At 34.3% G+C, this 11,348-nt stretch overlaps 3 protein-coding genes across 3 annotated transcripts; 1 reads left to right on the forward strand and 2 right to left on the reverse strand.

Moving 5' to 3' along the window:
* Positions 1-1,601: 1,601 nt before the first annotated feature.
* Positions 1,602-5,920, forward strand: LOC124443358 (eosinophil peroxidase-like). Its single transcript, XM_046993857.1, has 6 exons — positions 1,602-1,719; positions 1,842-2,741; positions 2,936-3,395; positions 3,608-3,828; positions 4,060-5,169; positions 5,547-5,920. Exons 1-6 carry the CDS (start codon positions 1,605-1,607, stop codon positions 5,570-5,572), a joined length of 2,832 nt encoding a protein of 943 aa, XP_046849813.1. The 5' UTR covers positions 1,602-1,604; the 3' UTR covers positions 5,573-5,920.
* On the reverse strand, positions 5,724-8,612 carry LOC124444676 (peroxidasin homolog). Its single transcript, XM_046995339.1, has 3 exons — positions 8,510-8,612; positions 7,338-7,423; positions 5,724-7,242 (listed from the first exon to the last, which is right to left on the reverse strand). Exons 1-3 carry the CDS (start codon positions 8,610-8,612, stop codon positions 6,295-6,297), a joined length of 1,137 nt encoding a protein of 378 aa, XP_046851295.1. The 3' UTR covers positions 5,724-6,294.
* Positions 8,613-8,915: 303 nt separating this feature from the next.
* On the reverse strand, positions 8,916-10,343 carry LOC124444764 (protein ALP1-like). Its single transcript, XM_046995450.1, has 4 exons — positions 10,297-10,343; positions 9,921-10,045; positions 9,507-9,707; positions 8,916-9,416 (listed from the first exon to the last, which is right to left on the reverse strand). Exons 1-4 carry the CDS (start codon positions 10,341-10,343, stop codon positions 9,073-9,075), a joined length of 717 nt encoding a protein of 238 aa, XP_046851406.1. The 3' UTR covers positions 8,916-9,072.
* Positions 10,344-11,348: the final 1,005 nt, after the last annotated feature.

An 11,348-nucleotide genomic window follows, 5' to 3' on the forward strand; every position in this document is an offset into this window, starting at 1 on the left:
CGTCAGGTGACACCTATCGACTTTCTCGAAGAAGCAACTTTATCTGTATTGATCGCGGCAGTATTAAAGTGAATGCTTACAACCCTGGGACATTGCACTCAGCTCTAAAATTGACTGTCAGCCAACATCAACACCAACAGTCCTTCTCACGATTCTACTAACCGGGACGATCTTTATCTACCATCATATAATGGTAATATTCATATGATTCTTTAGTTATGGTTGTCAAAATTGTAGTCCGTAAGTAATATTTGTCGATGAACTTTTTTGCTTTTTGAAAAAGGACATTTACTATGGGCTACATGTTGATGTTTTAAAGAAATCAAAAAAATTAACAAATCATGAAATTTCTTTATAGAATAAATAAAACTAGGCTGGTTAATGCTGGAACATCGTGATAAGTTAAAAGTAGTTATATGTAATTTTAATATTTAACTATGCATTTCCTATCTTTTCCACCCATGAATTCTATAAAAGCCGGTTTTTTGGTTATAGGATTCTACATCATATATGTTGGTACAATTTAACAATAAAGCAATACGACAATCTCTTGGGTAAATATGAAGTAAAGATAATTTCTTATATAGGTACTGTCCGTAGTGTGTATGTATGATAAATGTCATTGGTTCATTTTTTTGACTTCAAGTAAATGCAATGTTTCCATACAGGAAAACAAGTCAACAATTGTTGCCCTCTCAGTCTAATATAATTATAAACAAAATAGCTATGGAGCCGGAAACTAGAATAACATTTCTCGAGCTTATTAAGTGACGAAATTCCACTGTTACCAAACTCACTACTTCCCACGGAAGCTTATATTAAGCCTGGTTCACACGAGTAAAATAAGCACGAACGTCCAAACTTTAATTTCTATTGCTTTAGAGGTTTATAAAGACTAAGACATTGGGATTTTCTTTAAATCTTCTGGCAATGTTAATTGGCTAAGTTGTTCTAGTTAATACTGCAGAAAGGAACAAAACATCTGTGTTTTACTTGTTCATTGAAATAAGTTTTCGAAATACGTGATGAGGAAGTGACTCTTCATGAATTCAAATGACAGCGACACAAAAATAAGTATGGAATATTCTAGGAGTTTTTGGCACAGCATTTCTTCAATATTCTGATCATAAGTGGATAAAAACATATTTTGATCAAAGCTCTATTTGCTATCGAAAAAAAGTTTATTCAAAGGGTAACCAATCTCTGAAATTATAAATTGATACCATGAAAGAAGCGTGACCACAATGTAATTTTTAGTGCGTGGGTGCATGAATTATTAGCTATCATTATGATTAATTCCTGCTGAGTAGAAGAGATAAAATGTCAAAAGTTTGATGCTAATTGTATATCATTTTGCTTATTTTCAAGCAAATTAGTCATTTATCTGAACGCACAGAAATCTGAAATCATCTATATTTCGTGTATGATGCAAAGTTATGCTCTTTTGGCAAAATTCAATGGGGATTTTTTGTTGCTCTCTAGAAAGGACCATTGAATGCCGACAGTTATATAAATCTCGACATGAGAATTTTTAATTGCTCTTGTTCAGAATCCAAGCATTTTTTTACAAAATGGTAATATATTTAAACTCCTGGATGTAATTCATGAATCATAGCACACCTTACTGTCTTGGAGAGAAGAAGGCAATCAAAATGGTTTGGAATGCGAAAGTCTTCTTTGGCCTTGTCTGTTTTTTCGGCTATCTCTTATTTTTCACTTGTAAGGAACTATGTATACAAAATACAAATGCCTTATTTACTTCTGTCTACATAAACTTATCAATTCGTTTGATGTTTAATATCATGATCGAATAACTTTTGTGGTAACTTTATATTAATTAGACGCAGTAAATGATAACGATGAAGAGCTTCGTTCTACACGGAGTTTGAGATATCGTGTTCCCCAAAGGAGATTTGGTTACAGAGGTTTGAGATATCCTTCTTCCCGATGGAGATATGGTTACCGACGTTTGAGATATCCTTCTTCCCGACGGAGATATGTTTACCGACGTTTGAGATATCCTTCTTCCCGACGGAGATATGTTTACCGACGTTTGAGATATCTTTCTTCCCGACGGAGATATATTTACCGACGTTTGAGATATCTTTCTTCCCGACGGAGATATGTTTACCGACGTTTGAGATATCCTTCTTCCACATCTACAATTCGTAGGTCTATTTTTCGTCGTCGTAGATCTGCACGTCCACCAACTCAACGTCCACCAACTCAACCTCCACCACGACAGCGTACTCCTTACTTCATCGTATCTTCCGGTTTGAGGACAGGTCCGCTGGGTCGCGTTTGCAATCGTCGTAATGATGCGATTTATAGACTTTCTAAAAGGAACAAATTCATCAGTATTGATAGCAATACTGGAGTAGTGAATTGGATAGGAACTCGTTTGGTAAAGAAATGTATCCTTATTTCAAGCACCGTCATTCAAGTACCCCGATACGGGAGACGTTCGAAATTTCCTTTTAAGGTAATTATATTGCCGATATACGAAGGTGACAGTGAACTCGTAAATTATAAACCAAAAAAATCAAAAAATATCAAGAAATATCAGGTTAGTGCTACTCCAAAAGGATTACATCGATTTTTACTACGATTAGCAAAAATATTTTCAAAATCGGGAGTAAAAGAAGCTGAGGCATCCATCAAATTAGAAGAAGCTCTTTATGAGGCTCGAGAGAATGTTGTAAAAAATACTAAGAAGGCTTTTAGACGAAAACTTAGAAAAGGTAATTGTTCTAATTTATATAGTTTTTTTTATTCACTTATATTTATTAAAGACAAATCAATATGTTCTATCTAATAATTGTTAATTCTTTCCCGATTATCAGTTAGCGGTATAAACGTTCTACTCTTGTTCTTATACTTCCATAGATAGGAAACAAAAAACAAGTTGATTTATTCTATTTTTTTATTTGTTTAGCCTACCTTAAGGGTGTCTTCCTTCCATATAATGTCTTGTTTTCTGAACTCAAGTTAAAAACGCTTCACTATAAATTCGGTTGTACAAACTTAAATGAATTATTACCGCCGAGTAGAAAGCAGTGTATTTCATTTAAATTTCGAACAATTAATGGCACATGCAACAATATTTTGAATCCAAGATTTGGCTCTGCCTCTATCCCATTCCGAAGACTGGTACCTGTCAAATATCATGACGTCCATGGTATAAATGATCCTATTGGCTTTCCAAATCAACCTTTTGCACCTCAACTCCCTTTAGCATTAGAAGTTGCAGAAAAATTTATCATTGGTCAATTAAGACAACCAATTAAACGGAATTTGATTTCTCATGCTGTGATGCAGTTTGGACAATTTCTTGATCATGATATTACATTTACAGCTGAAAGTGAAGATGGTGAAAAATGTTTAGAGGAGAAAGGGTCAGTAAAAACGCAAGATTTGATCATTTGTGTAACTTTTTTCGTTCATCGTTCAAAAGTGATCTCCATTTTAAATCTTATTGCTTCGTGAGAAATAAATTTTTTTGTGGTGAACTGTTTTATAGCCACTTGTCTCACAACAGAATAAATTCTCGATGAATATAAATATTGCTATATCAAGAATCAATACTTAAGCTGTTGCATGCTTTTAGGGGATTTGAGAAAAATGCGACAGCTCCCCCTTGTTTCCCTCTTTTGGATCGAGCAAAAACCAGGTGCATAAATTTCACTCGCTCAAGTTCTGTTTGTCTTGCTAATGAGTTTGGAAGGATAAAAAAACGCGAACAAGTGAACACGCTTACTGCGTTTGTTGATGGTTCACAAGTCTACGGCTCTAATGATGAACTTGCCAAAAGACTAAGAAGTTCTAACGGTAAATACTTTTTAAATGCTTATTTTTATGAAACGCTAGATTTTTTTTATTATTATGTTGAGATCTTCTCTCGATTTATGTTTTGCATGTGTCTTTATTAAAAACGCTATGACAAACGAAACGAAAATTTCTTGGGAGCTTAGATTAATTGTTCAGGTCTGTTATATAAATTCTGATCAAAAGAGACTTAATAATATGTATATGTTTCTTTTCACACAAATAACAATGTAGGTTTTCTTAATGTTACAATTACCAAAACTCATGGTGATCTTCTTCCACTGGCTAATTCTTCTGACCTTGAGCGACTGGAACGTTTTTGTATTGGTTTTGGCGGATGTTTTCTTGCTGGCGATGGTCGAACTAATGAGCATCCGAACTTATTATCTATGCACGCGATATTTGTTCGCGAACACAACAGAATAGTAAAAGAGTTTGGCCATATCAATACACATTGGGATGGAGAAAGAAAGTATCAAGAAGCAAGGAAAATTGTTGGAGCAATTTTACAAAAAATTACATATGAAGATTTTCTTCCTCTGATTTTAGGTCCAAACTCGCTTAAACCATACAATTCTTATCAACCTAATGTTAATCCAGGAATCTTTAATTCTTTTGCTACAGCTGCCTTTAGATTTGGTCACAGCCTTGTAAGACCTACCTTTGATATACTCAACAAAAACTTTGAGCCAATAGCTGATCCTTTGCCTTTAAGATTAGCATTTTTTAATAACACCTTGATAAAAAAACTAGGAATTGAACCATTTCTGCTCGGACTTCTTGCCAATAGCTCAGAGAAATTTGATCGTAAACTTGCTAAGGATCTCTTGGATGAATTATTTCAACGTCCAAACTCTCCTGGATTGAATTTAGCCGCGTTGAACATCCAACGAGGACGGGATCATGGACTTCCTGGATACAACAGCTTTAGAGTCGCTTGTGGCCTTAAAAGTGCTTCAACATTCTATGACACTTGCAATGAAATTAAGAACTTTAGAACGAGATCAATTTTGAAAAAACTGTACAACGATGATCCAGCGAGAGCAGATTTATGGGTATCGTTGCTAGCGGAAGATCCAGTGAGAGATGGTGTTGTTGGACCAACGGCAAAATGTATCATCCAAAAACAAATGGAAGCTCTTAGAGATGGTGATAGATTCTTTTATCTTAACAAATTTGTTTTTTCTTCAAAACAATTGCGAGAAATTACAAAGTCTTCGTTATCTCGAGTTTACTGTGACAACCTTAAGACTATCGTTTCCATTCAACGAAACGCTTTCTTGACTACACAACAACGAATAACGTGCGAACGAATTCCTAAACTTAACCTCAACATGTGGAAAGGTTAGTTTTGTATGATAAGAATCCTAACAGTAAAAGTAATTTAATACACTTATAAAGTTTTGTTTCTAATATACGGTTCTCTTGTTTAGTCGGCTATTTTTTGATAAAATTCTCGGTGCTTTCTGAAAAATTGCATTTATCATGGTTGAATGTTGATGATCTGTTTAAATAAGAAGAGACAAGATACGAAATTTATCAATTTACCTTGCTTAACTTTATAGACAAAGTATTTTTTGTTTAACATGACTTAATAGAAACAACATGCTTTAAAAATTTAGAACCTATTTTTTTCATTTTTGGTAAAAGTTTTTTTAATGAAAATGTTTTTGAAATGATCTCTTGTATCATCACTCACAAACTCAAACTATTTTTTATAGATTCCAAACAAAAACTTGCTGGATAATCTTTATACACGGTGAAGGGAATTTTCATTGAACATATACTTGAGTTAGAATTAGTTTTTGTAATTTGAATATTTAACCATCATAATAAGACAGTTAATTTTTTTGATAAACCGTACTTTTACACTCATATATCCTTATAGCTCACAATAATGATAGTTCTATAGTTTCGTATATTTGTATTTTTGTAAACACAACACAAAACAACTTAGCTACATATTTAGATATTTCTAAGGTATAACAAGAACAACTATAAAAAACTCTCATTAACTATTTAATTACATGCATGTAATTGAAATGTTTCTATTCCAATATCATTGCACAATGAAGCAACATATCTAAATGAAAAAGTCATCCATTTTTTTCTTTGGGTAGCTCTGGCTAGACTGCAGTTTCTGAAAAAGAAAAGATTTTGTCATTGCAATGTATAATAGTTTATTTTAGTTTTTATTTTGTTGTTCAACGCAGGCATCAGGTAAAAGATTTAAAATATTGTCAGAAATAAACTAACTCATTTTCCATTATACTTATGTTTTGTAAAGATAGATTCACCTTTCCACTGATAAAGATTAATTTCGGTAAACTTGAGCAGGCCACTCTACGAGCACCATCACTTATAGCACGGAAAACGTTTTTCTGAATGGAAAGTTTTTTTCCTTTTGTTAAATTGTCACACAATAAGCGACTTAAAGAAGCTTTCTTTATTTCTTGAAGCTGAGAAGGCTTAAAAAAAACCCTGTTTTAAATAGAAGAATCTATCTCCATCTCGAAAACGAATAAACTGTTCTTTTATAAGACACGAAAATGTCGGACCAAGTTGTGATTTTTCTAACGGCGTTTCTGCAACGCCAGCGACGTACAAATCTGTAATTGATGGGTCGTTATTGTAAAGTTTTGCAAGAATTTTTCTGTTTTTTGCTGATATTTCATTACGAGTGTCGTCAAATGTTCTAGCATCTTTTAACTGACAGAATTGTCTGAATACATTGTATCCTGGCAATCCGTGATCTCTTCCTCTCTGAATGTTTAATGCTACTAAATTTAGTCCTGGAATTTCCTTTTGTTCAAATAAATTATCGACAACACCTCTTGCAAACTGACGGTCAACATTTTCTGATCGAAATGCACAAAGACCGAGTAACAAATGATCGATTCCATGGCGTTTTATATAAGTATTATTGAAAAACATTTGACTCAACGGAATTGGGGCTCCAACTTTTTTAAAGTGCTCATCAATAATATGAAACGACGGTCGTATAGTGCTATGACCAAATCTATAAGCAGTTGTAGCAAACGAATTAATGATTCCTGGATTAATCCAAGGTTTATAACCGGTATATTTTGGTAAAGCATTTACACCCAAGAGTTGAGGAAGATATTCTTCATGTGTTATCTTTTGAATAATCCCTCCTACAATTTTTCTTGTTTCTTCGTAGACTGTGTCTCCACTCCATCTTGGATTGATTTGTAGTAACTTCTTGGCTATACGGTTATGTTCTCTCACGAACAATGTATGCATGGCTGCCAAAGCCATTTGTTCACTAGATCTAACATCCCCAGCTAAAAAACATCCACCAGTTTGTATACATAAATGGTTTGGAAACATTAATTCTGATGTATCTTCTGGTAGTAACTCTCCATGAGTAGATTTTTGAACTTTCAACAGACCTCTCTGAGTATTGTGTCATGCAAATATTTTATGAGTATTGTGTCATGCAAATATTTTATTAGAATCTATAAGCAATGCTCATAATGTTATTCACAAACCCTCACTGGTGTAAATGGGAAATTGAAAAAGGGTGACTCTTCATTGTTGACAGCGTTCGGACACAGCTCAAAGACCACTTGACTGTCTAAAAATGATTTGAAAGGTAAAAGTTTTTATATGTCTTGTACGTTTTTTTGGTTTTCTCTTATTTTTGACGTGTAAATAATTCTTTATATTGATAATTTTTCTTATTTCAATTAATTTATTGGTATAATGCTTGTCAATAGTTGGGGCTTGCTAACATATTTGATGCCAAATAGGCCCATTTAATGACTTGTAGTGTCTTTATTATGACGAGATACGGAAGATTACACTGTTGAAGATGATTGCGTTGAAGAAAAGAGGTATTTTTTTGTAGAAGATGTGAAGTCGTCGAACAGGTCAATTGTTTTCTTTTCTAAGAAGTCAAAGATCTGCATTCCATCGATCATGGACATCATTGGGATCCATGGACTTTGATTTCGTAGATGTGAGAGTTTTGTATTCCGTGAATCACGATATTCTCGTAGACGTCAAACAAATCCATTATGTCCACCCTCTCTTATACATTGCACTGTCTTCTACTTCATTTGTTTGCTGATTTGAGGCAAAGTCTATTGGCTCGCGATCATAATCATTCGTCAGGTGACACCTATCGACTTTCTCGAAGAAGCAACTTTATCTGTATTGATCGCGGCAGTATTAAAGTGAATGCTTACAACCCTGGGACATTGCACTCAAGTCTAAAATTGACTGTCAGCCAACATCAACACCAACAGTCCTTCTCAGGATTCTACTAACCTGGACGATCTTCATCTACCAACATACATATAATGGTAATATTCATATGATTCTTTAGTTATGGTTGTCAAAATTGTAGTCTGTAAGTAATATTTGTCGATGAACTTTTTGCTTTTTGAAAAAGGACATTTATTATGGGCTACATGTTGATGTTTTAAAGAAATCAAAAAAATTAACAAATCATGAAATTTCTTTATAGAATAAATAAAACTAGGCTGGTTAATGCTGGAACATCGTGATAAGTTAAAAGTAGTTATATGTAATTTTAATATTTAACTATGCATTTCTATTAGATCATTGTTTCCCTTCGATTACCTTTCCTGCGATTACATCAGCTCAGCATCAAACGATCCATCTTCATCATCATCTCTTGTAAACTCAACCAGTTCACCTTCACCCATACCTTCACCATCACCATCAATAACAACACCAACTTCAACAGCTCCAACACTTGCATGAAAAACCAAGAAAGCATGCAAGAGGAAAAGCTCCATGGATTATGATGAGATGCTTAAGTCCATTGACCAGCAATTGAATCATGATGAAGATGATGCCCATTTTTTCTGTATGGGGATTGCAACCTGATTAAGGAAGCTATCCCACTATCAAATGAGCATTGCCAAGAGAGAAATTGAAGCTGCAGTGTTCAATGCTGAGTATTTTACTCCTAGAGAACCAAGCTACTCTAATTCTTTTTCATCGCAATCAACTTCTCTTCAAGTTTTGCCCCAAACAATGCAACAAAACTTCCTGCCCACCAGCATTGCTCTACCCACAAACAATGATGAACAAAGTGATTATCCTTCAATTAATTTATCTTAAGTATCTGTTGTTAAAGTGATTTTTTAAAATATATTTACAATAATTCATCAATGTGTTAAGACACAAACAAAAAAAGATGGTTTTTAAAGGTTCAAGTTTATTTTGACAAAAATTATTTACTAGGAAAAGTGTTCAGCGTTGATTTATGTAAGCCCATTGCCACTCAACTGAACCATGCTCACTAACAAAATACTCAGTAAAGTGCTGACATACAGAAATTGCTTCAGCTGTTGAATTTCTGCCTGCCAGCCTTACAGCACTTTCCAGCTCTGCATTGGATTGCCTTTGCCAGAATCCATTGCACAGATGCCCATCCGGAGCTATGGAATCTGCAAATCCTGGAGGTGTATAAGATGGATCACCAACAGTTCGTAACATGTTGTGCAAAACACATATTGCTTTAACTAACAATGCTGCCTTTTCTGGTTCAGCAATTATTGTTCTGAACAATAACCGCCATCGCTGAGCAAGGATGCCTAAAATTTATCAATGGAATACACCATAATTTCATTTTTTAAGTAAATTCATTCAATCGTATAAAAATAACTTTGATTTGTGATACCTACCAAATGAGTTTTCAATAACCCTGCATGCACGAGACAATCGATAATTGAAAATCTGTTTAGCATTGCAATCAAGTTGCTTGCCAGGATATGGTCGTAATAAGTTAGGCTTTAGTGGAAATGCTTCATCTCCAACTAAAACAAATGGCATGGGGTTCCCAGTTTCGTGAGGTAGACAGACCGGTGCTGGAAGATTTATCTGTCCTAGAAAAGATGAAAACATGTTAATATTTTATGCAAGCTTGCCAGTGCAAGATTGGTGTGCCAATAAATTAGAATGAATTTCCAATTTTACTAGAACCATTCATCTTGATTTAATAACACAAATCTTAAGTTAGCAAAATGATATTATTTGAAGTTTCTCTCTTATTATTCAAAGAAACATAACGTAAAAGCACAATACTTGGAATGACATACCTAATAAAAAAGCTTTTCCAAATTCGGAAGCTTCAAATGTGCCACCATCACTTTGACTACCAGCTTGACCAATATCTACCAAGGTGAATTTGTAGTTTGCATCACAAACAGCTAAGAGAACTACGCTTTACCTTTGCTTATAGTTGTGAAATTCTGATCCACTATGTTTTGGCTTCTGGATAGATACATGCTTCCCATCAATGCTTCCAATACAATTTGGAACATTCTACCTTTCAAAACTATAGTGTACACAAATTTTATACCCATTTCATATTTTATTGTATATAGCATAGTTTGATTGTAATTAGTTAGATTTTAGGAGGGCCACTGGTTTACCAAATTAACTAAATTAACATTCCACACGTCAAGCACTTACCCTTTGGCAATTTCTTTCCATTCGTCCGGTCCACTTGGTGCCTTCATATACCTTGGTTGAAGTTCACTCCATAATGCTTGACACACATCATAAATGATTGCTGAGACAGTAGATCTCCCTACCTGTAGTGATAGGCAATGGATACGTGGCTTGCACCTTCTGCGAGATAATCCAGTGTGACTGCAAGCTTTAAATCAGGGCTAATAGACTTTCTAAGATGTGTGTCAACTTTAGTGATGTGAGGTCTAATTAAATCCAAAATGTAGTCAAAATTTGTCGTCGTCATTCGCAAGTATTTTATGTGTCTATTTTCATTGTTCGGCTCTCGTAATTCTTTAATGAAGTTATTAAATAGTCCAAGGCGATCACGTCGTTTATTAATTGGATGAATCCAGTATCGACGTTTGCTGTTGCTTGTTTTCAACTTTAAAAGCAGTAACTTTTTCTTAAGAAGAAGTAATCTTTTTCTTTAAAAGATCGCCATTGTTTCTAATCCGTCAAAAATGCCGCTTGCTTATTGGCCAATAATGTTTCGGCTTTGCAAACATGCTTGAAATTTTTCGTCGTGTCTGGCATGCATTTCGTGCACGAATTTTCGTTTCGTTTTCGTTTTCGTCAATATAGACGATAGTGTGGCCCAGGCTTAAGCCTGGTTCACACGAGTAAAATAAGCACGAGCGTCCAAACTTTTATTTCTACTGCTCTAGAGGTTTATTAAGACTTAAGACATTGGGATTTTCTTTAAAACTTCTGGCAATGTTAATTGGCTAAGTTGTTCTAGTTAATACTGCAGAAAGGAACAAAACATCTGTGTTTTACTTGTTCATTGCAATAAGTTTTCGAAATACGTGATGAGGAAGTGAATCTTCATGAATTCAAATGACAGCGACACAAAAATAACTATGGAATATTCTAGGAGTTTTTGGCACAGCATTTCTTCAATATTCTGATCATAAATGGATAAAAACATATTTTGATCAAAGCTCTATTTGCTATCGAAAAAAAGTTTATTCAAAGGGTAAGCAATCTCTGAAACTATAAATTGATACCAT

The sequence above is a fragment of the Xenia sp. Carnegie-2017 genome, unplaced genomic scaffold (assembly GCF_021976095.1).
Source record: "Xenia sp. Carnegie-2017 unplaced genomic scaffold, XeniaSp_v1 HiC_scaffold_1, whole genome shotgun sequence".
NCBI classification, from domain to species: domain Eukaryota; kingdom Metazoa; phylum Cnidaria; class Anthozoa; order Malacalcyonacea; family Xeniidae; genus Xenia; species Xenia sp. Carnegie-2017.

Bases quoted from the DNA above. Each gene is read 5' to 3' on its own strand.
- LOC124444676 (XM_046995339.1), bottom strand. From the start codon at position 8,612: ATGGAGCTTTTCCTCTTGCATGCTTTCTTGGTTTTTCATGCAAGTGTT. The intron at 7,424-8,509 runs GTGAACTGGTTG...AATCATTTTTAG, and splicing joins TGGTGAAGGTATGGGTGAAG to ACAGTCAAGTGGTCTTTGAG. The intron at 7,243-7,337 runs GTTTGTGAATAA...CACAATACTCAG, and splicing joins TCCCATTTACACCAGTGAGG to AGAGGTCTGTTGAAAGTTCA.
- LOC124444764 (XM_046995450.1), bottom strand. From the start codon at position 10,343: ATGAAGGCACCAAGTGGACCGGACGAATGGAAAGAAATTGCCAAAGG. The intron at 10,046-10,296 runs GTAAGTGCTTGA...GCAAAGGTAAAG, and splicing joins TGGAAAGAAATTGCCAAAGG to CGTAGTTCTCTTAGCTGTTT. The intron at 9,708-9,920 runs GTATGTCATTCC...CATCTTTTCTAG, and splicing joins TGGAAAAGCTTTTTTATTAG to GACAGATAAATCTTCCAGCA.
- LOC124443358 (XM_046993857.1), top strand. From the start codon at position 1,605: ATGAATCATAGCACACCTTACTGTCTTGGAGAGAAGAAGGCAATCAAA. The intron at 2,742-2,935 runs GTAATTGTTCTA...TTATTTGTTTAG, and splicing joins TAGACGAAAACTTAGAAAAG to CCTACCTTAAGGGTGTCTTC. The intron at 3,829-4,059 runs GTAAATACTTTT...ATAACAATGTAG, and splicing joins AAGACTAAGAAGTTCTAACG to GTTTTCTTAATGTTACAATT.